General features: G+C 53.9%; 10 protein-coding genes across 10 annotated transcripts; 3 read left to right on the forward strand and 7 right to left on the reverse strand.

Annotated features, from left to right (window-relative positions):
* Nucleotides 1-4,546: 4,546 nt before the first annotated feature.
* On the reverse strand, nucleotides 4,547-5,565 carry BDP55DRAFT_690294 (helix-loop-helix DNA-binding domain-containing protein; the record flags this gene model as incomplete). Its single annotated transcript, XM_060576845.1, has 2 exons — nucleotides 4,547-4,878; nucleotides 4,932-5,565. The coding sequence occupies 2 exons, from the start codon at nucleotides 5,563-5,565 to the stop codon at nucleotides 4,547-4,549; spliced, it is 966 nt and encodes a 321-aa protein (XP_060435068.1).
* Nucleotides 5,566-7,470: 1,905 nt separating this feature from the next.
* Nucleotides 7,471-9,429, forward strand: BDP55DRAFT_263194 (CTLH/CRA C-terminal to lish motif domain-containing protein). Its single transcript, XM_060566350.1, has 4 exons — nucleotides 7,471-7,625; nucleotides 7,696-7,997; nucleotides 8,064-8,603; nucleotides 8,662-9,429. The coding sequence occupies exons 2-4, from the start codon at nucleotides 7,947-7,949 to the stop codon at nucleotides 9,310-9,312; spliced, it is 1,242 nt and encodes a 413-aa protein (XP_060435069.1). The 5' UTR covers nucleotides 7,471-7,625; nucleotides 7,696-7,946; the 3' UTR covers nucleotides 9,313-9,429.
* Nucleotides 9,430-9,545: 116 nt separating this feature from the next.
* On the reverse strand, nucleotides 9,546-11,247 carry BDP55DRAFT_542199 (glutamate 5-kinase; the record flags this gene model as incomplete). Its single annotated transcript, XM_060568287.1, has 5 exons — nucleotides 9,546-10,363; nucleotides 10,455-10,725; nucleotides 10,781-10,891; nucleotides 10,954-11,141; nucleotides 11,199-11,247. 5 exons carry the CDS (start codon nucleotides 11,245-11,247, stop codon nucleotides 9,546-9,548), a joined length of 1,437 nt encoding a protein of 478 aa, XP_060435070.1.
* Nucleotides 11,248-12,416: 1,169 nt separating this feature from the next.
* On the forward strand, nucleotides 12,417-13,331 carry BDP55DRAFT_541659 (peptidase M76 family protein; the record flags this gene model as incomplete). Its single annotated transcript, XM_060568240.1, has 2 exons — nucleotides 12,417-13,019; nucleotides 13,104-13,331. The coding sequence occupies 2 exons, from the start codon at nucleotides 12,417-12,419 to the stop codon at nucleotides 13,329-13,331; spliced, it is 831 nt and encodes a 276-aa protein (XP_060435071.1).
* Nucleotides 13,332-13,454: 123 nt separating this feature from the next.
* BDP55DRAFT_646851 (kinase-like domain-containing protein) lies at nucleotides 13,455-15,121 on the reverse strand. Its single transcript, XM_060573735.1, has 3 exons — nucleotides 14,891-15,121; nucleotides 13,857-14,828; nucleotides 13,455-13,796 (listed from the first exon to the last, which is right to left on the reverse strand). The coding sequence occupies exons 1-3, from the start codon at nucleotides 14,984-14,986 to the stop codon at nucleotides 13,680-13,682; spliced, it is 1,185 nt and encodes a 394-aa protein (XP_060435072.1). The 5' UTR covers nucleotides 14,987-15,121; the 3' UTR covers nucleotides 13,455-13,679.
* A 376-nt stretch (nucleotides 15,122-15,497) lies between these two features.
* Nucleotides 15,498-15,902, reverse strand: BDP55DRAFT_723976 (uncharacterized protein; the record flags this gene model as incomplete). Its single annotated transcript, XM_060578824.1, has 1 exon — nucleotides 15,498-15,902. The coding sequence occupies one exon, from the start codon at nucleotides 15,900-15,902 to the stop codon at nucleotides 15,498-15,500; it is 405 nt and encodes a 134-aa protein (XP_060435073.1).
* Nucleotides 15,903-17,537: 1,635 nt separating this feature from the next.
* On the reverse strand, nucleotides 17,538-17,895 carry BDP55DRAFT_646855 (uncharacterized protein). Its single transcript, XM_060573736.1, has one exon. The coding sequence runs from the start codon at nucleotides 17,753-17,755 to the stop codon at nucleotides 17,582-17,584; it is 174 nt and encodes a 57-aa protein (XP_060435074.1). The 5' UTR covers nucleotides 17,756-17,895; the 3' UTR covers nucleotides 17,538-17,581.
* A 214-nt stretch (nucleotides 17,896-18,109) lies between these two features.
* Nucleotides 18,110-19,553, forward strand: BDP55DRAFT_263300 (TIP41-like family-domain-containing protein). The gene is made up of 2 exons (XM_060566351.1): nucleotides 18,110-19,072; nucleotides 19,179-19,553. Exons 1-2 carry the CDS (start codon nucleotides 18,305-18,307, stop codon nucleotides 19,299-19,301), a joined length of 891 nt encoding a protein of 296 aa, XP_060435075.1. The 5' UTR covers nucleotides 18,110-18,304; the 3' UTR covers nucleotides 19,302-19,553.
* Nucleotides 19,554-19,805: 252 nt separating this feature from the next.
* BDP55DRAFT_542498 (uncharacterized protein) lies at nucleotides 19,806-21,719 on the reverse strand (the record flags this gene model as incomplete). The annotated part of the gene is made up of 1 exon (XM_060568316.1): nucleotides 19,806-21,719. One exon carries the CDS (start codon nucleotides 21,717-21,719, stop codon nucleotides 19,806-19,808), a length of 1,914 nt encoding a protein of 637 aa, XP_060435076.1.
* Nucleotides 21,720-22,029: 310 nt separating this feature from the next.
* Nucleotides 22,030-24,220, reverse strand: BDP55DRAFT_646858 (P-loop containing nucleoside triphosphate hydrolase protein). The gene has a single exon (XM_060573737.1). It carries the CDS (start codon nucleotides 24,143-24,145, stop codon nucleotides 22,304-22,306), a length of 1,842 nt encoding a protein of 613 aa, XP_060435077.1. The 5' UTR covers nucleotides 24,146-24,220; the 3' UTR covers nucleotides 22,030-22,303.
* Between the last annotated feature and the right edge of the window lie 538 nt (nucleotides 24,221-24,758).

Genomic DNA, 24,758 nt, shown 5'->3' on the forward strand with positions numbered 1-24,758 from the left:
TGAGGGATAAGCAAGAGTTGTCTGAACGACCTCGAAGAGTTTGGTTACCTTTTTGGCTTTCCGTCTTGGACATTGTGGTCCAACTATAGATAGTCAGTAATGGAACGGCAGTTTGCCCGAGAGCGTTTTTTTTTCCCAGCTCACGAGTGAAGGTGCAAGGTGCCGTTGAGATTAGGTATCCGACTTGTCTAAACGTCTTCTGTTTTCTTTGTTATCTCTTAGCGCCGGCTGGCGCTTGTCTGGACTGTGTCAGCCTCATGGAACTTCCAACGTCAAGGAGGCTCTTCTGCTCTGGGGGTGACCATTCCAAGGGGGTTTAGTGCATGAATCTTTCTTAGTGTGACTGCCTGGAATGTATGATTCTCACTTCTCAGAGATGGAGGTGAGAACCTAATCCGCAAGGCAGAGCTCGCGCGTGGGAGTTGGAACCCTGTCAAGCGGAAATTCTGAATGCAAGGGGAAATTGTTGGTTGTTTTGGCTTGTCATCGCCACCTGCACCCAACCAGTGACCACTAGCCAGGTTCGGCCCCAATCGGCAGCTTTCCACGACGTGGCTAGCCTCGTCGTATGTCGTTTTATCACTCCTAGCGAGATGGAGGTTTTAGATGACTTGCACACTGTGTGTGTGTGTGTGTGCGAAAGGGAGAAAGCTCTAGGCTTTTTAGGGGTCCAGTCTATTGACATGGTGGCAGGCATGGGTAGGGGGGCAAGAGAGCTGTTACTGTCACTGTGACGGAGGAGATGTCAAACGGTGGGGGCGTCCCGGACGGGACGGGACGGGTTGGAATGAAGGAGGGACAAGGAGGGTGGATTGACAACGGGCTTGCATATATAGGTGCTAGGAAGTTTTTTAGTTTTTTTTTTGACAGGTAAATCTGACAGACAACGGACGCTAAGGTGAGGGCGTGAGGGCCAACTTTGCAAATAGGCACTAGACAGGGAATCTTCGTAGTGCTGCTTTTGCTCATATCCCGGTAATTTGGATCCAATTTTTGACATGTCAAATGTGATTCAAAGGTTCGTTTGGTGTGGTAGGAAAGAGGAAGGGAAGGGGGGGAGTGTACGACAGGAGTGTATTCCGTGTAGGAATGTGAGAGAGTTGAGGCCGGTGCAAAGTTTACGGCGCTGTGAGGTTCGCGAGAAGATAAAAAGTGGCACCCCGGTCACCGGTGCCCCGCTGACCGGTCAAGAAGTGGAGTCGCCGGGCGGCCAGTCACCGGTCTCTGCGTACCACACCTTGAGAGCCTTCTTTCCAAGGGTTGATTTCTGTTGGCTGGTTTTTTATCCCTCTGTGCCTTCCACTCTCTTTTTCCTTTCAAACTTCAACCTTATTTTCATGATACATCCCCATCATCACCACACGCCCCTCCATCCCAAATCGTTCGATTTCGTTTGATTTCTCTCTCTCTCTCTTTCCACCCCCTGTGACTCCTGACAGATGACCTGTATCGTGCTTTCCGTCCCTTTTTTGTTTTCTTTTTCTTCATCCCGCTCCGGAGTCCTCCCCTACCCTCCCGGCTCCTCGCGGGATTTTCTACTACTTTGATTTGAGAATGAGAGTCAGAAGGGAAGCTACTGGCCCGGCCCGAGGATTTTGACTTCCCGCTGCAGAGTAAATCATTTCGGAACTCTTTTTTAGTTCCATCCGTACTTTTCGTACAGATACTTCGTCACCCGTGGCCTAGGAAATGTGCTCACACGCCCCCTCCATTTTCTTCATCTGTTCCCTCTCTTGTCCATCTGCACATTCACACACACACACACACACACACACACCAATTTGGTCTGAAGTCAAGAGATGTACTCCGTAAACAGGGCTGAAGAAGCTAGGACGAAGTATGTCCCTGAAGTCAGGGGGGTTCGAGTTGAAGTTTGGCCCATGTATACGGAATACTCCGTGCTCGCCATCACTTACCTCACAGAAACATCCACGCAAACATTGTAAATGTGCTCGTGCAGCCTTAATTTAACCTCGGCGTTTGACATGCAGAATGACAGCGGGCTGCGGTCGGCAGAAGGGTCTGTTTACAAATAGAAATACTTTTGTCGTCTGATTTTGAGTTTTTGTTTTCGCGTCCGCGAGAACCGTGTCGCGCTTAGATAAGAGTAGATTCTCCTTTGAGTTGATCACAGTGGTTCAGAGCGCTTGCTAACCAACCACCGTAATTCAAAGTCTTAGCCCCGAGATGAGTGTCACTCTACAGGCCTTCAACAAGTTTCTATTCCCATCTCACCCCAAACATCTTCACCGGGGAATGTTTCGCCGTAAATCACTACTCATCATGAGTGTCGTGGGCAGTTTTTCTCTCTCAGCATGGTCCTCAACGTCGACTGCCCAGTCGGAGCGACATCTAAAGTAAATGGAGAAACATGGCGTGTTCATTCTGCACCAAAATACAAGGGGCCTTGGCAAGCACTTCCGTTTCATCAAGTAGAAGGTCAAATCTCCCATGCAAGAGCTCGTCAACACTTTCGCCACCATCACAAAACAACATCTAGGATTTCCGAGGGCGAAGAGATGTTACTAAACTCCCTGGGGGCTGGAGAGGGTTGTGTTCGCTTTCCCCCACCCTCTCCTTATCCCCGCCTCTTCCCCTTTTAACACAAACTGCATCCCGACGGAATACGGCGTAGGAAGTCAGTAACACTGTCAGAACCTTGGCCAACCTTGACCACAGAGCCCCCTGAACTCGGGGGTCAGGACCTCGATCCGGCCGCCGGGCGGCAGCGGGCGCTGTCTCCCTCTCCCGTCTTCCCGCTTCGGCCGGAAAGGACGTGCTGTTGCATCATGCAGGATGCACGCCCCAATCCGCGGCGACTTTCGTCCTATTCTTCCTCCCCGCCCCTCCCCGGCTACTGCAGAATGCGGACTCCGTAGCCCCGAACCTACGCTGGTTTTCTGTCGGTAGAGTACATGGGTTCCGGATTCCCCGGCTGCGAGTGGGATCGCGGAACGTAAGAAAAGACCGAAAGGGGTCCTGACTGCATATAAGAAAGGGTGATTTCCCATGCAAGAACGTTTCCTTCAATGGCGATTACATCCGTTTTTTCTTACGGCCGGAGGGGGCAGCGATGGCCTTAAGGAGTTGAAGCCGCCTGGCCGGAAGGAGGGTACGTTGACGTAGGCTCAGCGCTGGGGATTATCATCTCCTAGTCATAGATATGGTGAGACGTAGAGTTTGTCGTTGGAGAAGTAAAGCATTCATGCGACTGCTTCCGCGCGCAACGGGTAGAATAAGGGGCTGATTTGCTACGTTGCGTCTTCGACAAACAACCAAAACCAAACCGAAGGGTTCTGAAAGCCAAGGCAGGGATTAGATCACACCATTATCTTGCATTCCTGCGGCTAAGCGCAAGTGCTATGACTGTACGCATCGGCCTTGGATGTGAACAGCGTGCGGCAGATGAGTTCACACTCAAGCCGGATACCTCCTCCAAACTTTGTCGATGGCTCGCTTAGGTTTGTCCTACGGATGCGACGGCTGTGTTCGTCTCTGCCTCTTCGATTGATTGCAAACATGACCTAGACTTTCCTTCCTTGGGAGCAAATTCAAGCATCAATGGAACGTAAGTCTGTCTGCATCGTGAATTATCCTTCTCTAGCCACTAGGGCCCAGTTCCTACATCCTTAAGGTTCTCCCGACCGACGAGGAGTGCCACGCTGTGTATTGACCTCGGTAGGATGTTGGTCTATGGCGACTCCATGTACTTTTATTGACTTACTTAGCAAAGACATTAAACACATCATACGTCACAAACGAGACGGAACTTGGTTTTTGCACATGGCTAGAGCCGGCGTCTTATTAATGTCATAAAGCAGGAAAGCTCCGTGATCCATGTAATGCCTGTTATAAACACCCAAATCCTACAAGCCCACCGCAAAGTCTTGTTCAACGCTGTGACCAAACCGTATACGCATGGGAAAACATGACAGTTAGAGAGCAAGTTTGATTATGGTATAGCCTATCTACCACGGCTATAGTGCTTTATAATCTGAGAAAACAACGAGAAAGCAGCTTACTGCTGGCTGGGGGTATAAGTTGAATAGAAAAAAGTAGGATCAGGGTCCGGAATCTCGATCTGACACAAGCCCCATGGGACCGACGCAACGAATCCAGAAGCTTGAGGCGAGTGAAGTCTTCTGGGAGGAATGGGAGGAAGCACCCGAGGGTCAATCGGACGTGGTTGGCAAAGGGGATCGAAAGAGGCGGACGGCTGATACCGAGGAGTGTGGTGCTGAAAATTCGCATGAGCGATAGCAAGTGCGGAGGGCTCACATTGAGGGATGTCATGCTGATGGACAGCATAATCAATGGCGAGGTTCGGTGACTGGCATTGAGGATCCGCATTCTGATGCTGGGAAGTTCCAGGGAGATCGCTGGCCTCGTCGATAGGCAGGCTGAAGGGTTCGTAAGGAGGGGCATCATGCTGATCCTGCGGAGCATCATGTTGATGGTCCGTCTGTTCGATGGAACCCTGCTGGGGATACAATGCCGCGTCCACGTGGACCGCAGGGCAAGGGTTCTGGTCTTGAGCCGAGACCTTCTAGGTCGTACTTGCCGGTTCCTCCTTGTTCGCCTGGGGGTATGAAAGACCCGCGTTCTGAGCAACTCGTTTCCAAGTCTCTAGTTCCTTGTAAAGACGTTCGCACTCTTGCTTCAGCTTGTCATTGGAGGCACTGAGCTCTGCTATAGCTTGCTCCGTAAGCAGCTTCTCAAGAGTCCATTTCTCTATGTTCTGCGTCTCATTCTCCTTGAGTTGGTTGATGAAGGTGACGGCACGCTGAAGGATGGAGCCTTTGTTCTTCTCGCAATTGGGCACAATCTTGGCCAACTCATTGATGCCTTCGTTGATCGTTTCACGACGACGACGCTCGACTGTATCTAGATTAGCCCATGTCTATATTGATCTCATCCCTAACGTTGCTTACCCTCTTTGTGGTTGTCTTTACGCATCTTATGCCATTCCTCTGAGCCAACGTCCGGTTTCTTAGCGGGAGTGCCGGCTGATCCAGACGAATAACGGTGCTGGGGTGGGGGAGGTTGATGCTGCTGGTGAGGCTGGTGGGATTGCTGAGGTTGCACAGCCTGAAGACCATTGGTGGGCTGAGGTACAGGAGGTAGACCTGGGAGCCCGTCCGGCAGGTCGGCATGACCGAAGCCATGGTCCTGACCATGGGTAGGATCATTACTCGTTTGTGCAGCAAACTGCTCCTCAGTGGTGGGAGGCACATGAAGGGTGGGATACATGGATCCGAGGGCGGCAGCAGCGGTGCTGGAAGCATTGGCAGGGTCAGCTGCCTCAGAATGCTCAGCAGCAGCAGCTTGTTGTAGGGCGCTGAAGTCGGCGGCGGAGACGCCATTCTGAGCGGCAGCATGGGCAGCCTCGACAGCATTCTCAATGAATTGAGCAGTGTCAACATCTGAGAGTCCTTCAGCACTCGCGCGCTTTCGACTAGGGCTCATCGAATCAGACAAGTCGTCGTCGCGCTTTCGCTTCTGACCAGGAGATGGAGAGCCAGCCAACTCCGACAGGTCTGGATGCTCGCTCATGACGTCGGCCATTGTTGATGTGGTTGAGGATGATTGGGGGGGAGACGTTAGTTCAAATGTGAGAATGTAAGAGGGCTGACAGGCGAAGCCTCGTTCAGCGGGCACAATCTTTGCGTCGACTCAAGCTTGGTTCAATTAGATGAAGCGGTGACTAGGTGAGGTTGGTTAGCATCAAGGGTCCTGGGAGAGCAATGGGTTCGCAAATCGCGAGAGGTCGGGTCAAGTCAGATGAGTATCAAACGTTCTGCAAGCCGTCACCGATGGCAAAGATGAACTTGATCGAAGCTGAGTGGTAATCTGACGCAGCGACCGCTTCTCATGAGAAAATGTTGGAGCGCTTGCTCTTCGACGCTGTGGAGGGTTCGTGGTGGGAAAAGCTTGACATTGACAAGACCGTATCTGCGTCACGGCTCAACATGAGTCCTGAGATTGTCGTGGCTTAGGCCGCATTTCAATCGACATAAGCCACACTCATCTGAGAGAGACAACACGTAATTGTATGGATTGCTAGGCCGTTCCTGCTGGAAAAAAGATTTGTTCTGGAGTACTAGAGAAGGTCTTCGCCGTCGAATGGTGAAAATCCATCCATCGCAATCGCTTGATTGTGGCTGGGCGACAGATCGCAAGATGTGCTTGAACAAGACAGCATCCCCAAAAATGGCGCAAACGAGGAAAAGAATTCGTTCTGCGGAAGCGTGCTTCCGTTGCAGTGCAGTGTGATAGCGATGAGAGACGATAGGGCAGACGGGAAGATCGTCAGAAAAATGGGACAGCTCGCATACCTTTAGATCATGTGCTTTGCGGCGTGGTCTGGGCGGTGAGCCAAATCACGGGTTTTGCTGGAGTTCACGTGTTGTCGGCGTGATCAAACTCGTGATATCGCGCCGCCGCGGCTGCTGGGGGGGGCTCGTCAGATGGAGCCGCCCGTGTAGTTCTTTATTAGTAGTCGAGGTTGAATGTTGGCAAAAGAGCAGGAAAACGCGTCGAATTTTTCCAAAATCGTGATTCTTTGGGGTTGCCGTAGCCTGGGCGAAGGCTTGCGTTTATCTTATTATTTTCCGAGAGGATGATGGCTTGAAAGGGGCCGGTTGAGTTGGGCGTGTCGGTTTGGGGGAGCGACGGCGGGAAGCTCTGGTCACGCGGCAGAGGAAGAGGGTGAACACGTGCAAAGTGGGTGAGGCTGGAGATAAATACGCTTGAGCGCGAGGGAGGTTGTGCGCCTGACTCCTGAGGCAAGAAGAACCGAAAGCCAATCAGAGGCTGGGAATCCACACCCACTGGCAGTCGCTTCCAAGTGGGTGCCTCCTTCCCCGATTGCCCCGAGCCAATCCGCATTCCGAAGAGGGGCACCTGCCGCAACAGCGCCCCAGCCTGAGAGATGTGTTGTTGCTTGTTATCGACTTTCTTTACTGTTGGCCGGCTCGACACGTCGTCTTCTTGTTAGCGATGGACCGGAAGACTACTGCGAGTAAGGTAGACTGCAGCAGGGGTAGCTTCGACCGGTCTGAAGATGTGGGCTTATCCTCCTTTCTTAGCCTTAGCTACCCAGTCCGTACGCCCTTCTGTGCATCTGGGCGTAGGTACTCTTCGAATCTACGTCGAGAAATGCCGAGCCTCGTCAATCACCTGATGCTCCCGTGGGCTGCCAACTTGAATCACTTGACTGATGGGCTGTGAGACATTCCAGTTTGAAGAGAAGCACAGCAGATACACCGGCTCCGAAGTAGTCTCGACCGTTGCTAGCCACCGTCTGCCTCGCTTCAGTGCTACCTCTCCCCAAGCTCTCATATCGTATCTGCTTACGGATGCTGGTCGCAGCAAGTGACATCTGAGCCTTGGAGAGCGGGGTTGTGGCTGGACCGAGCTCATACTCCACCGAACGGAATCCTTACATAAGCAGACATAAGCCACACGTGCGGTCTGTGCAAGACAGCACTTCACGTCGGGTCTGTCACTGATGGATGGATGGAGGTTCAAAGCATGAGCTGGACATAGGGACAAGAATGTCGGCCTTTCAGAACTTGGGATTTTGGCAGCAGGGCAGACGAATCGTTCTCAAATCTTGTTTTCAAGTAATCAGGCCTCCTAGAATATCGAAAGTATCTGGAGCAACCTGGAGAATTGTGTAGTAATTATGACAAGACAGCTTCCCGAAAGACCTGCAGCTCTCTGTTACGGAAAGATTCCGGCCCCGCCACGTTCGGCGGCATAACGTCAACTGCTGCTAGCGGCCGTACCAATGCACCGACCTCCCAACTACGAGCCTTCGACGAACGCCTTTTTGGTTACTTTTCAAGCCATACCAACGACATCAGCATTCAACTTCTTATCCTACGAACAAGACGTAAAAGAAGGTCCAGTAGTCCATTGACACGTCCGTGAAAGTCGCCAAGATGGGCGACCATGAGCACGCTACAATCAAGCATCAGGACCATCTTCTCCTCGTACGTCGCTGCGTCACAGGAAGCTAGTTATCCAGACACAGCACTAACCTCCATTCCAACTGACAGGATCAACCCCTCCTCCGCCTCCCGTACGAGCTCCTTCGAAAGAATTTCCGATCCGCCCACTTTACCGTCGAGAAGGACTCTTCGGCCATCAAGACCTTGCTCAAGGAGACCGCCACGGCCTCGGTCAAGGGCAACTCATCACCTGACGATGTCCTCCGTAACCTCGATAGCATGATCGCCCGCATGCGCGGCGTCAAGCGCAAGCTCACTGCTCACGCCGAGGAAGAGGCCCGTCTGACCCGTCAAACCGGTGCCCGCATTTCCCATCTCGGCGATCTCTACGGCATGCACTCCGTCGACGACGTTAAATACGAGGCCTGGAGCCGCGCCCGCCTCGACCGCTTGCTCGTCGACTACCTGCTTCGTCATGGCTACAACGAAAGCGCCCAGGCACTCACCACCGAGCGCAACATGGATGACTTGGTTGACGTCGAGACATTCGTTCAGATGAGTCGAATTCAAGAATCTCTCAGGGGAGGAAGTGTTGTCGAGGCGCTGGCTTGGTGCCAGGATAACAAGAAGGAGCTTCGCAAGATGGATGTGCGTCTCGCTATACACCCAACTTTGCTTGGCGAATTGACTGACCTTGTGTAAACAGAGTAATCTCGAATTCATGCTCCGCTTCCAGCAGTATATCGAGCTCGTCCGCACCCAATCCCAGCCAAAGCTCCTCGAGGCCATCGCCCACGCGAAGAAATATCTTGTTCCTTTCAAGGCGACATATCCGGACGAGCTTCGCAAGGCCTTTGGCTTACTTGCTTATCCACCGACGGCTGCCAATGCCGTGTACTCAGACCTCTACAGCCCAGATCGATGGAACACCCTCGCCGACCTATTCACCCGCACCCACAATAGTCTGTTGGCTCTGCCTTCATATCCCCTCCTCCACATCGCTCTCTCATCAGGGCTTTCGGCCCTCAAGACCCCAGCCTGCCATTCTCTGAACTCATCGCACGTCGCCGCCGACGCCAACACGGCAACAAATGCCTCTGCTACAGCAGGCACGCAGTCCGTTTGTCCAATATGCTCAACAGAGCTCAATGATCTTGCCCGCAACGTTCCCTACGCGCATCACACCAAGAGTTACGTCGAGCATGACCTGCTGCTATTGCCGAATAGTCGGGCGTATGGCAAGGAACGCCTCGAGGATTACGCAAAGAAGTCTGGATTGCCACCAGACCAGGTCAAGGATTTGCGCACCGGCGAGGTCTACCCTATGGACAAGCTTAAGAAAGTGTTCATCACATAGTTCTTGGCACGGTGCATGTGATGATTCGTCAGGCAAGGCCGATTTACCAAGGTTTTCTTACTCGGTGGGCACATCCCACACAGCGTCAAAGATTGAAAGCATTTTGAATATCGGAGCGGGTTTTTCGGTTATGGCGTTTTTGGGCCGTTGCGTGGGATAAGGATACGCGGCCACTGGTGACACAACTCTTGTACAGAGAAAAGTAGATCATAACGGAGCGTCTACGAAGAACACTACTTTGTCTCTGTCTTCTGCTCATACCCCGTGATACCTGAAATCACCTCCTCGACGACCTGTTCCTTGACCTTCTCAATGCTCGGCGTCACCGGCCGGCTCTCCCGGTCAAAAATGCGAATGTGCTGCCTCTCCGCCACGTACTCGCTATCAGCGTACCCCAGCAGGCCCCCAATATCGGAGCTCTGATGGCCCCTGATGCGCATGATCTCCGGCGCAGCGTAATTCACAAGTGCGCGGCCGACCTCGACGGGCGTGCCGCCCCACAGCTTCCCAGTGGTGCTAGGCGCGTGCAGGCGGTCCACGACGACGAGGCGGACGGCCTCCTGCTGCGCAAAGTTGCCCTCGACGTCGAGGACGCCCGCGGGCAGGAGACCCGCTTTGCGAAGGAGGGCGCTGTGGGCGCCGGCGTCGATGTAGAGCGTGCCGTGGGGCTTCAGGCCGTGGATGAGCCAGAAGTGGCGGTCGCGGATGGGGTCTGCTGAGGGGAGGAAGCGGGTGTGTAGCGGGGGCTTCTCGACGGCTTGGTCTAGGCGGAGGGAGGCCGTTGACTGCGCGAGCGGGTCTTCGGTATGGTCGTGGTCGTGGGAGTCGTGGTGGTTATCGGGGTCCTCGCCGTCGGGGGCGGCGTGGAGGTGCGGGGAGGAAGAGGAGGAGTACCTTTGCTGGGCTTGGACGTAGCGGACGATCTTGACAATGTTGCCCGGGTTGGAGGAGCGGGTTATGACGGTTGTCACGCCTGCTTGGGTTGCTAGCCTCGCGGCGACGATTTTGGTCATCATGCCACCGGTGCCGAGGGCGGAGCCTGCTGTTGAGACTTGTGTTGAGAGGTTGGGTTAGCTTAGGTGAGACTAAGGCCACCTCCCTTTTCTGCTACGTAAAGGGGGAAGGGTTGTCTGCTTGCTTACCATCTGCTTGGATACTTGAAATGTCCTCAACCACCTCGATCGCCTGGGCGTCGGGGTGCGCTCTGGGGTTCTTGTCGTAGAGGCAGTCCACATCCGTCATGAGGAACAGCATGTCTGCGTGGACCATACCAGCGGCGATGGCGGAGAGGGTATCGTTGTCGCCAAACTTGATTTCCGAGACGGCTAGCGTGTCGTTCTCGTTGACGATGGGGATGACGCCCATGTCAAGGAGCTCGTTGAACGTGTTTTGGGCATTGAGGTACCGTGTCCGCTGTAATTCTATGTCAGCGCCCGACTTGGTTGTCCATTTCTACAGTTTGACCTACGTCTGCAATGTCGTTCCTGGTGAGTAGAATTTGGGCGACGGGTTGTCTGAAGTGGCCAAACAGATCGTCCCACAGGCTGATGAGTCTACATTGACCGATAGCCGCTAAGGCCTATGAGCGTCAATGAGCGTGAGCAACTCCAGAGATTGAGGAGTCGAGAGTATGAGTTTTACCTGTAATGTTGACAAGTGCTTTGGCCGTCTGTCCATCTCCATTCGAAGGAGACCGACGCCGATGGCGCCAGATGAGACAATGACCACCCTATGGCCATCTTTTCTCAACTTCACAGCCGTCTCAACGATGAGACTTAGGATGGAAAGCAACGGCTGATGTGTCTTCTCGTCCACGATAGAGCTGGTGCCTATTAAACGAATTAGAATGAATCATCGCAGTAATTGGGAACCTTTGATAGACTCACCGAGCTTCAGCACCACCGTCAGAGGTTTCCGGCCCTCGCGGTGCTTCATGTCTGCAGACAATGATATATCAAGTCAGTAAAACAAGTCTCACTTAACTCATCCGACCCTGCCCCGAAGATGAGAGAACGACATCGACAAAGAAGTATAAATAAGGTAGTGTCAAGAAGGGGACGACTACGATCAACGCAAAGAGCCGCCCAGACAAATGGCAGCAGGCGCATTACGTAGGAGGGGTGGGAAAAATAACTGGATCCCTTTCTTACACGTAGGACCACCTTCTTCCGCCATTGCCAGAGTTAGCCCGGATGCTTCGAAGTTCCAGGTAAAATGTGGGACGAAAAAAAGGATCCGCCTGGTTCTGATGTGGTGATGTGTGCAAGGCCCCTGGTCAGTTTACCGCGCCCTTTGTCGTGTCTTTTGACCTGCCGGTCGTGTGTGTACCTTTTTCCTTCTTGCTGAACCTATGACTGGGCCGGCGTGGAAGTGTAAAAAAAAACTGGCCCGACATCGGGATCGTCCGGTGTAGAGGAAAGGCGGGAGAACGCCCGGGAGTTTGGCTGCAAAAGAGGACTGTGATTGGGCGGTTGTCCTGACCCTAAAATCCGGGGCGGATGCCCGTTGTGCACCCGGCGGGCATCTTCACCGTTGGTCTTGATGACCTGGTCCTCTTATAACCACTATCCCTGCCCACCAGCGACTCGTCGGTGTTATTCAATTCCTATCGTGTCTCGAATAAGACACTCGATGGGCCTGAATCGCTGTTCATGTCGTTTCCACGTAGCATTGTATACTAAGGAGAACTGGACAGGGCGCGCCCTAGGCAGATCTGCGTTCTGTCAGGTTGACCAGCGGCTACAAGTCAAATCACCGCAGTTACGTTCCAAGAGGACCAGGTAGCCAGTTATTATGTCGATGTATTCTTCAGAACTACAATTTTCAACGAAATGCAATTCCTGCAAGTAGTGTTCCAGGAATGTAGCGCTCGCTCTCTTGTTCCGCAAGGAATGATGAGATGATGGAGTGGCCAAGGTACCGTCACTGAGGTGGTCACACTGACAGGCTTATCGATAACGGCCAAAAATTCCCGATCTTCCAACGACGACCTCCATCCTTGGCCAACCACCACCCAATCCTAAAGTTGTAAACGCCCACAATCAGCGACGAACCTCGTTCGAACCTCGAAGCACAATCGATCCCTCAACCACACGACGCTCAAAATGACGATCCTCGACGACAAACAAGCGGCGGCACTGGCCCCCGAAGCCCCCTCAACAGCGACCCTTTCCCCGGCAACATCATCAACACCCGCCCATCAACAGCAGAAACAACCGCCGCGCGAGCTCACCAACGACCCCGCGCGCACCGGTTTCGACCCGCAGACAAAGTGGTGGATGAACTATTTCAACGTCCTCACGGGACGCATGACAGCCGAGGGCGCCTTCCACTATCGCGAGGCCCGGTACCGCGCCAACGAGGAACGCGACTGCAAGCGCTGCGAGAAGTACCGCGACTGGCTCCTCGACTACTCACCGACCGTGCTCTTCCTCAACGACAAGATCGCCGGCCTCAACGGTACCCTCGACGCGTCCAATATCCAGTGCCGCCGGTGCCCCGCACGCCTGACCGAGGACGGCGAGGTCCACCGCCAGTCGGGCGGCTTCAGCCCCGCCCACGGCATCATGATCTGCGCCAACGAGGTCAGGAACCGGAAGCACCTGGAGGACACGCTCTCGCACGAGATGGTGCATGCGTGGGATCACCTGCGGTGGAAGGTGGATTGGATGGGGGATCTGGATTTGAAGCATGCGGCGTGTACAGAGGTAAGGTTTCCTGTGTCCTGGCGCTGGCTGACCCTGGGCACACAGGCGGGGAGAAAGGAAGAGACTGAACTGACGGGACTGCAGATCCGAGCATCGATGCTCAGTGGCGAGTGCAGATGGACGAGAGAGGCCTTCACGAGAGGCAACTGGAGTCTGTCTCAGCAGTTCCAGGACTGCGTGCGGAAGCGCGCGATACAGTCCGTCCTCAACCGACCCAGGTGCAAGGACGATGTGCAGGCGACCAAGGTGGTAAACCAGGTCTGGGAATCCTGTTTCAACGACACGCGGCCCTTTGATGAGGTCTATAGGTGATGGACGACAACGACAGGTTCGGGCTCGTACACAAACGAGCGTGTGTAACAATACCCCCCCTTCACTGATGTACTATTTCTTCCCTCTCTCTCACGGAAGGCACAATGGCAAATATAGCAAAAATGTTTTGATGATGACTATGCTTCTTTGGGTTTATACTCTGAAAACGACGGACATTAAGACACCAACTCCCGTACATGCATTTGGAAACACCTTCCTCACTCCTATAAACCCCAAGCTGTAGATCAGAGCCCGCCTGAATACCGCAAAGAAGAAGAAAACGCCGTTAATCCTACAAGGGCCGTTATGCCTTGATGGTATGTATGCATGAATCATAAGGGTCATTATTTAGGAGCTCTTCTCACGGTTGGCGGCTCTCTCGCCCTTCACACAGTGCTTGACGATCCACGGGTGGGTTTGGACCTGCTCCAGGGGTATTCTCTTCTCGGGGTCGAGAACAAGCAACTAGAGACAATGTTAGCATTTGTTCTTGTCGATCATGCATATAGATCGATGCTGCCTCACCTTCTTGATCAGGTCCTTGGCCTCGGGACTGACAAAGGACGGAACCGTCATGTCAGCCCGCGCTATCCTCCGCTGCGTCATCACGGGCGTATCCTCAAACGGTGCCTCGCCGACAAGGAACTCGTACGTCAAAACACCCAAACTCCAGAGATCAACCTTCTCGTTGTAGTAGTTATCCGAGCTACCGGGCTTGATCATTTCCGGGGGGAGGTAGTCCAGGGTACCGCACATGGTGTTGCGACGGTTGTTGGGGGCGTGGACGCTCCAGCCGAAATCGGAAATCTTGATCTCGCCATGGATGCCCATGAGGATGTTCTCGGGCTTGATGTCACGGTGGATGACGTGCTTGCGGTGCAGGTAGCGCAGCGCCGAGGCCATCTGGGCAATGTACTGCGCCGACTTCCATTCGGGGAACCTGCTCTCCTTGCGCAGGTGCTTGTACAGCTCGCCCTTGCCGGCAAACTCGAGGATGAGGAAGACGCGCTTGCTGTCGTGGAAGTGGCCATACAGCTGGAGGATATTGGGGTGGCGCAGGTTGCTCTGAATTTCGATCTCGCGGCGGACCTGCTTCTCGACGCGGCCCTGTTGGAGTTCGTTCTTGTGCAGGACCTTGAGGGCGCAGATGAAGCCGCTCGTGCGCTCCCTTGCGAGGTACACGCGACCAAACTTGCCCTTGCCCAGCGGCCGGCCAATCTCAAACATGCCGAGATGGAAAACCTTGGGCATCGAGGGCTCGAGGACGATGGAGACGCCGGACTTGCGCTCGATCTCGACGACCTCGTCTGACGTTCTCGAAGAGCTGGACGGCAGGGGCTTTCTGGCAGGCGATGCCGGGTTCTTGGCCTGTCGTTGTGCGTTTTGTGATGGCAGGGTTACCGAGGCGACGGCGTTGGTGCTCTGCGATTGGAGGGCGACCTTGATGAGGTTCGGTCTGCTCGAGCTCTGGGAAAGCTGTGATGTCTTCACCAAAGTCTACGGAGCGATGGTCAGCTATGATATCACACGGCGAGTATATGTGTGTCGACGAGACCAACCTGAGTCTTAGAGTAGAGCTTGCCGCCGTCGACAGGCTCATTCTCGTCGTTCACCGACATGCGCTCAAAGCGCGATTCCAGCGTCCGAGCCGCCATCTTGCTATGTGATGGTGGACGGAGATGTAGCAAGTCGAATGTTCCCTGTTGGTTAGAAAAAGTGCACTGAATGGTTTTTGAATCTAGGAACCTGGAGTTGGTTGTCAAGTTATTAAGAAAGGTTCTCGGGTAAGGATGGACGACCTAGGTGTGTGGGAAGCTACCTAAACAACGGGGGTGAGGATGGTTGTCAGGGAAACGACGGCGCCGGCGCCAGGGCAGCGACCCGCCCCGCTCTTTCAGATCTCCCCCACTTCCCACTTCCTAGACGACCGCCTCAACTTTGCTCTCCGCTGTCAGCTTGATCTGAAATGGTCATATTTCCCAAGATCTGTGTTGGCTAGACCGTGTCTACTCGATTGACTCGCTTCTTTCAGTCATGTTTCACACCGTGCACGTGGGATTCAACCTGACTAGATTGAATTGCGTTGTTTTCGAAAGGCCGGCCTTGAGCAGATGTGACGACGACATACCCCGAAGCTCTAGTCACCATAGTCTGCTCTTGTTCTTTCTATTCAGTCAAGAATACCTCCAACAGCTCGGCCGAGGGCAAAGATGGCCACTGTCGCAGCTCGTAGAGCTCTCTCAGTTGCGGAGCACTAGCGTGGTAGATCAAGTGCTCCTCGACGTGGCGGTACGCGGTAAAAGCAGCTTGTCGTCGAAAGTCCCGCTCCGAGTCGGTCATATTGACGCAGGCCGAGAGGTATTTCCCCATGGCCGTATCAGCTCGCTGGACAGCCATCTTGAGCTGGTTAAACTGATCTTTTCCGATATCGCGTCTGATCCCAAAGAATATATTGAGGACTGCTAGCGCGTAGAGCCAGCCACAAGATATCAAGCCTGCGAGGGTTGAATAATTTGTACAGTACAGGGCCTCCAGATCTGCCTTTTCGAGCATGCCGTACTCCAAGAGCATTATGTCCACATCGACTTGACCCCACATTCTCTCAAGCTTTGCGCTCTCGTGCCTCATACCCCCTTTGCGCAGAGAGAAGAAATTCCAGGCACATCGCCAGTGGAGGTAGATGATCCAGGTGTTGCTTAACAAGGAACGAGGATCGTTTTTAGAAGTCCTAGCCACTGCGGATTGGAGTTTTTCTTGCCAGCCTAAAGCCGTCAGGAATCCCGCAGCCGATGGAAGGCCGAGTTGAAGCCATTCCTGGTTCACTTCGTATGATGTTTCCGGCAACGCCTTGGTTTCCAACCAGGTCTCTTTGTCGAGAGTTCGCTTGGCGAGGCAGCTGCCGTCCCCGCTACCCGGGCAAATCTGTGGGGATGTACGGAAATGGATGTCCCTTAAAAACTCGTCGCAGGATCGTGGGGGATGGCCTGAAGGTAGAGGGAATCGGGATTCGTTTTTTTCCAGTTTTCGAAGCCATTCTTGTGGTACCGGAACTAGGAGGACTTGTCCACATCTGTCGCACCTAGCGAGGATCCTGACGCTAGGCCCTAACTGTCCGACGTCTTTGCTGAACATTTCCAAAGGAGAGACGCGGTTGTCGACTACCTTTGCCTTGGTAGTGACGCTTCGAGTTGCTGCTGTAGTAGCAACCGATGTGGTTGGAGCAGCGCTGCGCCATGGCTTGTGGCTGTCGAATCGCTGTCGGTCAGGAGCTGTGGGTTGACACCAATGTTGCTTTTGTAAGTAGGCCATGTTCGAAAGCCCTCTGGCTACTGAATTTCGGTCAGGTTGCTTAAGTCTATATAGTATCGGCGGCAATTACAGACACAGTGATTTCTGAAAGTTCTTGGGTTATCGATTTGCGGTGAAGCTGCTGGGGTCAATGCTGTATTGGTCGTGGTAATAAGAAAAGAAGAACAAGCTAGACTTGGTACCAGGGAAGGCACCTTGAAATGCCACTCTGGTGACCTTTCGGAGAAACCCGTACCCTATGTACTTTTCGTCCTTTCGGAGATGGAAACAAGAGGTATCTCCCCATGGTCGTATCAGCTCGCTGGACGGCCATCTTGAGCGGGTTGAACTGCCACTAATGCTTATTCATCGCTTCCGTTGTAGGACTGGTCGGAATCACCGCTGGAGCACTGAAAGTTCGACAAAAACAAATGGGCAGCACCCACATCGGCTGGTATTGATTCTTATTGTTCTAGGCACGTAAGTGCGTTGAAAAGACGAAATGGGATGCCGCTTGATACCCTTCCTATCTCTCTTCCTACTACTCTATATGGAATGTATGATAAATAGAAAATGTTAATGGCAGGAAGAATAGAAATAGAGCTAAGTACTTCGTATTGGGCGGCAGACCATCGTGCCACCCACTTGCCAGGGAAGGCATCTTGATATGCCACTCTGGTGACCTATTTGAAAGACCCATGCCTACCTTTTGGGAGAAGAAGGGTTGCACAGGGCAAATTAAGATGGAAGGATGCACCATGCCGAGGCCATAGACGACCTTCTGCTTCTAAGTGATATATCCTGTGACTTTGGGGCCGAAAGTCAAGTCACCACTCGGAGTGCAAAAATAGTCTCTTAGACCCGAGTCATCTCACCATGTTGGACTTCGTGTTCATTGCCGTATCTTGGGTCAACGGGGCATTTAGTTAAAACGGGGGAGGTCTCATTCTTTACTCTTTGCCTTACACTTCTAATGACTCCATCATGTACTTAGTAAGGACGTTGCCTTGAGGTGGTATCCCTGGGTGTTGACTCCAGGAAAGGTTCAGGGTACAAGTGGTCCAGCTTTGCCAAAGCTTCCAACCTAGGTACCTAGGTCGCGCACATCCAGAGATAGGTACATACCCGGCTTTCATCTGGTTTAAGAAGGCCTCATATATCCCTTCAACTCCATTCCGGTCGCCAATCCAGCAGGCGCCCTCTAGGTCGAGGGTCAGGTCAAACTGGGGCGTGGTGGTGGAATGGTTGATGGTCAATAATCAATTTCTACACCAACCAGCCTATTCGACGACAGAATTAGCCCCAACTCAGCACCGGGGGGTTGAACTCTTCTGTCTTTTTGGACATGTCGATTTATACTCGGTCTCGGTGTAAGTCGGTGAGTTACACCAAGTGACGTCCAGTCGCTTTGCCGCCACCCCTCACCGAGACAAGCAGGGATCCGGGCCCCGAGACTCTTTGGTGTTCCCCGCCAACCCCACCATCACCACCTCTCTCTCCCCCTCCCCCCTCCCCCAACTGAACAGGAGCTCCAACTGCAAGCCAGCAGACCTTACCTCCGATCCGAGCTGCACCGCCTCCAAACCTCATCCTCGTCACGAACACCCGCCTGCGCGCGCCCTTTTCAAATCCCACCTAATCCGACACAACCAAAACCAAGAAGACAGGAAAGAAATTCGCCCAAGATGAACCACATAACCAACCCAAACGAACCCTTCCCAACCCCCTCCGCCCTCGCCGCCGCAACAACAACCCACACCCAGCGCAACTTCCGCGTCGCCTCCCGCAAGCTCCCCATCTCCAAAGCCGGTCCCATCGACGACATGACAGCCTCCCTCGGCATCCCCGTCCCCGAAATGATCTTTGGCGACAACCTCGTCTCCGTATCCCACATGCCCACGGGCTGGTCCATCGCCTTCAACGCCTACGACGCGCTCGACGCCGTTGACAAGACGGACAAGAAGATGTTGCAGGTCGCCTACGCGCGCGACTGGTCGTCCTCGCGCGAGAAGACGAGCGCGGGCATCAAGGAGGTCGTGAAGCCATATGACTGGTCGTACTCGACCGAGTACCGGGGGACACTGGAGGAACCTACGAGGAGCGCGGGCGCCGCGGACGCGCAGCAGGGAGAGGCGGGGGAGGAGAACAAGAATAAGCTCGAGGAGACGACGACGAGGATGATCCCCCTCGAACTCCTCAAGCGCCGCGATCCGATCCTCTTCTTTGACGATGTGGTGCTCTTCGAGAGCGAGCTCGACGACAACGGCATCTCCATTGTCAGCGTCAAAGTCCGCGTGCACGAGAAGCGCATGCTGCTGCTGTGCAGGCTCTTCATGCGGCTCGACAATGTGATTGTGCGGATCCGGGACACGAGGGTGTATGTCGACTTCGAGACGGACGAGGTTATTCGGGAGTACACGGCCAAGGAGGATAGCTTTGACAGCGTCAAGCGGGTGAGTTCAAGTCTCTCTTTCCCTTACCCCTTTTTTCTTTTTAGAGTCACTGCCATTATTTTCTCCTATACGATATTGTAAAATGTTAACTGACAACTCCGCAAAGTCGCTGTTCATGGAGGGGCGGTTGCCGGATGACATTGTCATCGCACTTCGTGACCCAAACTTGCTCTACAATTTGCTGCCAACTGTCGAGCAGACGGTACAGAGCGTGTTCCTCAAGAAATGATGACGGGCTGTGCTTAACCCCTCGCGTGTTGCTTCATAAGAACATCCCTCCTTGCGAGGGGGATGGCTGGCGTTTTGGGCCAAGGAAAGGCGTTTCGGATGAACCAGGGAAAAGTTTTACGGCATCGCACTTTGGGTATATCACAGTTGCCTCAGGGGAATTAAATGACCAACAATTCTTGCGAAGAAATGAACTAAGCTCTGTTTGTGTCACTTGACTGCAGTCTCTCTGGGGTAATCGTAAATAATGAACCGCATCAGACGCTAAACCATCAACAAGGCAACAAACGCAGCGTATACGCCAGAGCTCAACATCAGCTAATCCACGGGGTGACAACACTCCCAATTCAGTCCGTACAAGTTCTTGCTGACTTCATGAACAAAAACATGCGCAAAAAACTCCCACCCTGTCCCTCAGAACACCGTGCCCTCCATTTTATTCCACCAAGCCAGCAACCCGTCAAAGTAAGGTATGTCGAACACAATTTTGCCCTCCCGTCGCTTCTCACCGCGCATCTCGATTGGGCGATGACCCCTCTGTCATTTCTTCAAACTCGAGCTGCCAGCGGTCAACTTCCCTAAACTTGCGTGTTGCCTTCTTCAGCTCATCGGCACTGCGCGCCGGATCGCTGCTCTCTTGGCTCTCGAGAACGTCGTCTCGGACGGGGGCGAAGCTGTCACCCTCGATTCCCGCTTCGGGTTCTGTTCCAATCTCTGCTTCAGCCCCCTCAGCCTCAGCGTTCCCCTCGCCCTCGCCCTCGCCCTCGTTCTCCTTGTCCGAAAGCCTGCGGCTGTAAGTGCGCGTAGATGCGCGAGTGGTTGGCGCCGCTGCTTTCGCCTTTCCTGCCGCCGCTGCGGCTCGACCGCCACGAGACGGTGGCCTGTTGGCTGTGCTGCGGTTGAGAGGCGTTATCTTTGCCCGCCGTGAGCGAGTTCTTGTATCTGCGTATGAAAGCTCGTCGTCATCCTGGGAGGCATCGGAGTTGCGTGCCTCCTCATCGTCAGAGTTATCCATGCTATAGGGGTCTCCTCGATGCTTCTTGGCGCGCCTACGCGGCAGCAAGCCCGTCAAATCAGCAGTTGTAACCTTCGGTGCCTTGGCCTGCTTCTTCTGTTTAGACTTATTCCTTGTCGCCGGGAAGTTGGGCGAGTGGGTGAGAGAAGGCGGCGAGGAGGCATCGGAGATGTTGCCATCCCGCGTTGGCGTGACTGGCGCTTGGCGGCGGCGCTGTTTGGCAAGTGTGCGAATGTCTGGCCACGCCTCGTTATTATCTTCCGAGTCACTGCTCTCAGGAGGTGCCATAATGTCCTCTTGATTCGGAGTGGATGGCCGCGGGAAAGCAGAAGGCCTTGTGGGAGTCAGAACAGGAGAAGGCAGCTCAGAGAGCTCCGAATCACTGTCATCGTCATCATCCAACTCAGGCGCGGGCTCAGATTCAGTCCGCGACACCTTTCCCGGACGCTCAGCGTCCTCGTGACTTTCTATGCTCTTCCGCTTCCGTGAGCTGGCGCTTGTTGGCTCAGCATCTTTCTCGGCGGGCTGGGAATCCGGCGCCAGAACCTGCTGCGACTCTGACTCCAGCTCAGTTGCTGGAGGTTGTGTTCTGCGGCGATTCTGAAGAGGCGTCGACTCGGCCTCGGGTTCAAAGTCTTCACCGTCCTCGTCATCGGACTCGGATCCGGATGATAACTCAATAGGCCGCTGTGCGCGCTCCTTCTGCGCCGTGCCCAAAATACTCGGTTCTCGTTGACGGCGTTTGAAAACACCGATGTTGAAGGTCGAGCTAATGCTCGGCGTACCACCGACCCCGCGACTGCTTGGTCTAATGGGCGCATCGTCCTTGTTGATACTGATACTCGGCGCGCGACCGCGACCCTTCCGTCTAAAGTGACTGACACTGATGTTTGAGGCTTCAGACCGCGGCGCACTTGGAGGCGCAGCGGCATCATCGTCGTCGTCGCCGATAGTAGTGTCAAGCCCTGTAAACATCTCGTCGTCCAGATCCAACCCCGTCGTGTCTCTGCGCTGCTGAACAGGCGTCGCGCGAGTCTTCCGTCCCACTTCGACCGACGAATCTGATTTCTGCTGCTCGCTTGAAGTCTTTCCTTTGGAAGCCGCCGTCTCGACTGCGTCCTGCAGCTTGCTAATATTGTCGTCCCATGCATGACCCGCCTTGGCTGGCACCTGCCTCTGGCGCAAGCTAGAACTCCTGCCTAGGCGCGTAGACGGGCCTTCCTTGAAAAGAGATGTGTCCTCCTCTGCAAGCTCCTTCCTGATGACAGAATGTTCGCGATCGCTGTGGCTGTAGATGTCGCTGCCCGAGGCGGGCGCGGGGCTCGATCTTGCTTCAGGCGCGGCGGCGGGCACGGCTGCGACTGGTTGAGTTGGTGCGCGACGCGCTCGCTTGGGTCGTGGCATGGTGGGCGGTCGTCGTTGATGGAAACTATAGGAAGCTTTGGGTAATAGCTAACCAAAACTATGTAAAGTTGTCGTGAAGGATTGTCATACGAATATGTAGGCCGGGGCGTCAGGCTGCGACCTATAGTGATGGGACGGGGGGAGGGTCTGTGATATTTTGATGTGGTGTGGGAGGGAAACGCCTGCAGGCCGGACGCGTCGCGAACTCGAACCTTGCTAGACCCAGTTCGCGACCCACCCTCAAATTGAAAGCAGAGAGCTAGCGCCACACCACCAGCCACAATTTACTTGGAGAAACTGTCAACAAGCTGTCACAGACTCACAGTTCATCATGCATGACGTTGTCGAAGTTTACCGGAGGGACGTGTTGCTAGCAATGGCTTGGTCTATTGGTTGGTAGTAAGTGTTTCATTAGGGAGCTGAGACCTCGCTCTTCGCCATTGTGTCTCCTGAGCCGAATGTATATCAGGTATCTGTGCATCATCCCATCCCTTTACCTTGACTCTATCTTTTTTCAGTGGTATACAAGGTGTTTTACATGACTGTTGTACAATGATTTTGTTTGCCTGTGTCCTGAGTGGCCACTAAATGAGTGCCTGACCCATGAACATGCTCTCCTTAACCTCGGCAACGACGTCCTTCTTGTCATCCTTGCCAACAAGCACAATGCCTCTTCCACGTCGTCCCATGCGACCAGCTCTTCCCAGGCGATGGATGAAGTCGATTGTGGTGTGCGGGACATCGTAAAGAATGACGTGACGGACAGCCAACGTGTCAATACCTCTGGAAGCCAAGTCGGTGGCGACAATAACCTTGGTATTCGGTAGCGATCGTTTGCCAGGTACGACGGCCTCTGGCGACGACACGGCGCGCAGAGGTTCTGATGAAGTGAATGCTTGCAGCATCTCGGACTGGCGACTCTCAGCCGAGTCTCGGTTCAATGCAACAGCATCGATGCCCTTGGACTGGAGATACTCGGCAACCTCTGTTGTCTTCTCGCGTTCGTTGACAAACACCATGATTCGGCGGACGTCGATTTCACCTTGAATCGGACCCTCGTGCTTGGAAGCTTCTCGGCCAATGGTGTAGATGGCATCGGCGCAGGCCAGATTTTTGTTGTTGCGATAGGGGTCCTTGACAACATCGATGACACCGAGCTGAACCCTTCTGGGGATAGCATGAAGATTCGGCGTCGTGATTCTTGTCATGTCGGGGAAGTTGTTTGCGAGGTAGTTATCCAGTCTCTTGGGGATTGTTGCTGAGCAGAGGATGAACTGCTTCAAAGACGGCATCGCCCTGTCGATGATGGTCGTGGTAACAGGGGCAAAGCTTCGGTCAAAGAGCGAGTCCGCCTCGTCGACAATCAGATGGGTGACCTGAGAAAGAACGTTGGGATCGGATTCGGCGATCGAGGCTAGTAGGTGAGGCGTCGTCACGACCATGTCGACGCCACGCGGCGAGTACAGGTTGCGCTGGATCGTCAGCGCCTTGAGGTTAGCGGAAAGAATTTCCGCCTTGAACTTGACGGCGTGCGACAGAGTCTTTGCCACCTTTCCAACCTGTTCGACGAGCTCTGCTGAAGGGACCAGGACGATTATGCGAGGTCTAGCCATGGTCGGGTGAGGCTCGTCGAATGCAGACATCTTCTTTGACTTTGGCCCCTTGTTGGCCATCTGCTCTCTTTCCTTCTCCTCCTGGAAGCGCTTCATGAAGGACTGAATCTCGGGGTTGGCCTCCTCAGCGATCTTCATGGCGTTGACGGCCGGTAGCATGTAAGCCAGCGTCTTGCCAGAACCCGTCTCAGCTGCAAGGAGGAAGTCTTGCCTCTTCACGCCCCGGACTTTGAATGCGCTTGACTGGCCCAGCATGGCCGGAATAGCAAGTCTCTGGATGGGCGTAGGCTTGAGGTCCACCATTCCTCGCAGCAGGTCATCCTTGATGCCATCCTTCATAATGGGCAAGAGGTTGAACTGGTCGAAAGACTCGTATTCTTGCATCTTATCCTTCAAAACGTTTCTCTTTCCGTATGACACACCCGCCAGAGACCGTTGCATTTTCAAAGCCTTTCTCGGATCGGAAGAGGTCTGGGAATCGCCTCTGCTGTACCTGCTTGAAGAGCCTCCCCTCGAGTCTCTTGCATCCCTAGCATTGGGAGGACGCGCCGTGCGCCTTTCGGGGACTCTCGCAAACGTTTGGTTCATGCCACCAAAGGGCCCTTCAACTTGTCTTCTCGGCGGTCTAGCCTCTCGGTCTCGGGGTCGTGCAACATCGTCTGAAAGGACCATTCGTGATGGCTTCCCCTTGGTTGCTGAGCGGAAGCCGGCGCTTTGTGTAAACCATGGCGAAGTCGTCAAGCGAGGGAAGGGCTGCGGTCGCAATGTCAAATGACACTTGGGGCATAGCGATGCCAACGTTCGCGACGACATGGTGAGCGATCGCAAAGGTGTCGGCACTGGAGCTGAAGCTTGTTGATGGAGGACTAGCAGACGTAAAACCCCTGGCCTCGAAATTTTTGGAGCTCAATGGGAGTTTTCTGCGCCAGACCCCCACGTAATCGGCGTGGTCTAAGCTCCGCGCCGACCTTTAACAGCGCCACCCGAAATGCCAGTGGCCCGTCATAATGGAAGAGTGTCGCCTGCTGATCTTGAACTTTCCCATTGGATCTACTTCTTTTTATCAATTCTGAATGGATATGTACTATGATCAAAAATGTGATACGTATCCAAACAGTCCTTTCTTACTGAAGAATCATAACAAAACGAGTGGGCGCCTACTTTTCATTACAGCGAAAAATAGAGCAAGAAGAAAAGATATCGATTTTACCACAATTAATCGATTTACGTATGGGAACTACTTCTCGAGACCTGCCATAATGACCTAAGGTACGGGCACGTGTTACATGAGAGCAAGGCCCATCATCCATGCCTCAATCTGTATAGACAGAAGCCTAGAGCAGAGCATTCCATGCTGTAGGGCTGGGTGGCCGTCCGATCATTGCCGTCTCCAGGGAACGGACTCACCGTAGATGTCTTGGCCAAG

Source organism: Colletotrichum godetiae (genome assembly GCF_030913485.1).
Source record: "Colletotrichum godetiae strain CBS 193.32 chromosome Unknown BDP55scaffold_4, whole genome shotgun sequence".
Lineage (NCBI taxonomy): Eukaryota > Fungi > Ascomycota > Sordariomycetes > Glomerellales > Glomerellaceae > Colletotrichum > Colletotrichum godetiae.

Excerpts from the sequence above, each read along its gene's own strand:
- BDP55DRAFT_263194 (XM_060566350.1), top strand. The coding sequence starts at position 7,947 with ATGGGCGACCATGAGCACGCTACAATCAAGCATCAGGACCATCTTCTC. Across the intron at positions 7,998-8,063 it reads ATCAGGACCATCTTCTCCTC|GATCAACCCCTCCTCCGCCT; the intron begins GTACGTCGCTGC and ends TCCAACTGACAG. Across the intron at positions 8,604-8,661 it reads AGGAGCTTCGCAAGATGGAT|AGTAATCTCGAATTCATGCT; the intron begins GTGCGTCTCGCT and ends TTGTGTAAACAG.
- BDP55DRAFT_646851 (XM_060573735.1), bottom strand. The coding sequence starts at position 14,986 with ATGGCGGCTCGGACGCTGGAATCGCGCTTTGAGCGCATGTCGGTGAAC. Across the intron at positions 14,829-14,890 it reads AGCTCTACTCTAAGACTCAG|ACTTTGGTGAAGACATCACA; the intron begins GTTGGTCTCGTC and ends ATCGCTCCGTAG. Across the intron at positions 13,797-13,856 it reads CCAAGGACCTGATCAAGAAG|TTGCTTGTTCTCGACCCCGA; the intron begins GTGAGGCAGCAT and ends CATTGTCTCTAG.
- BDP55DRAFT_646855 (XM_060573736.1), bottom strand. The coding sequence starts at position 17,755 with ATGAAAGCCGGGTATGTACCTATCTCTGGATGTGCGCGACCTAGGTAC.
- BDP55DRAFT_263300 (XM_060566351.1), top strand. The coding sequence starts at position 18,305 with ATGAACCACATAACCAACCCAAACGAACCCTTCCCAACCCCCTCCGCC. Across the intron at positions 19,073-19,178 it reads GCTTTGACAGCGTCAAGCGG|TCGCTGTTCATGGAGGGGCG; the intron begins GTGAGTTCAAGT and ends AACTCCGCAAAG.
- BDP55DRAFT_646858 (XM_060573737.1), bottom strand. The coding sequence starts at position 24,145 with ATGTCGTCGCGAACGTTGGCATCGCTATGCCCCAAGTGTCATTTGACA.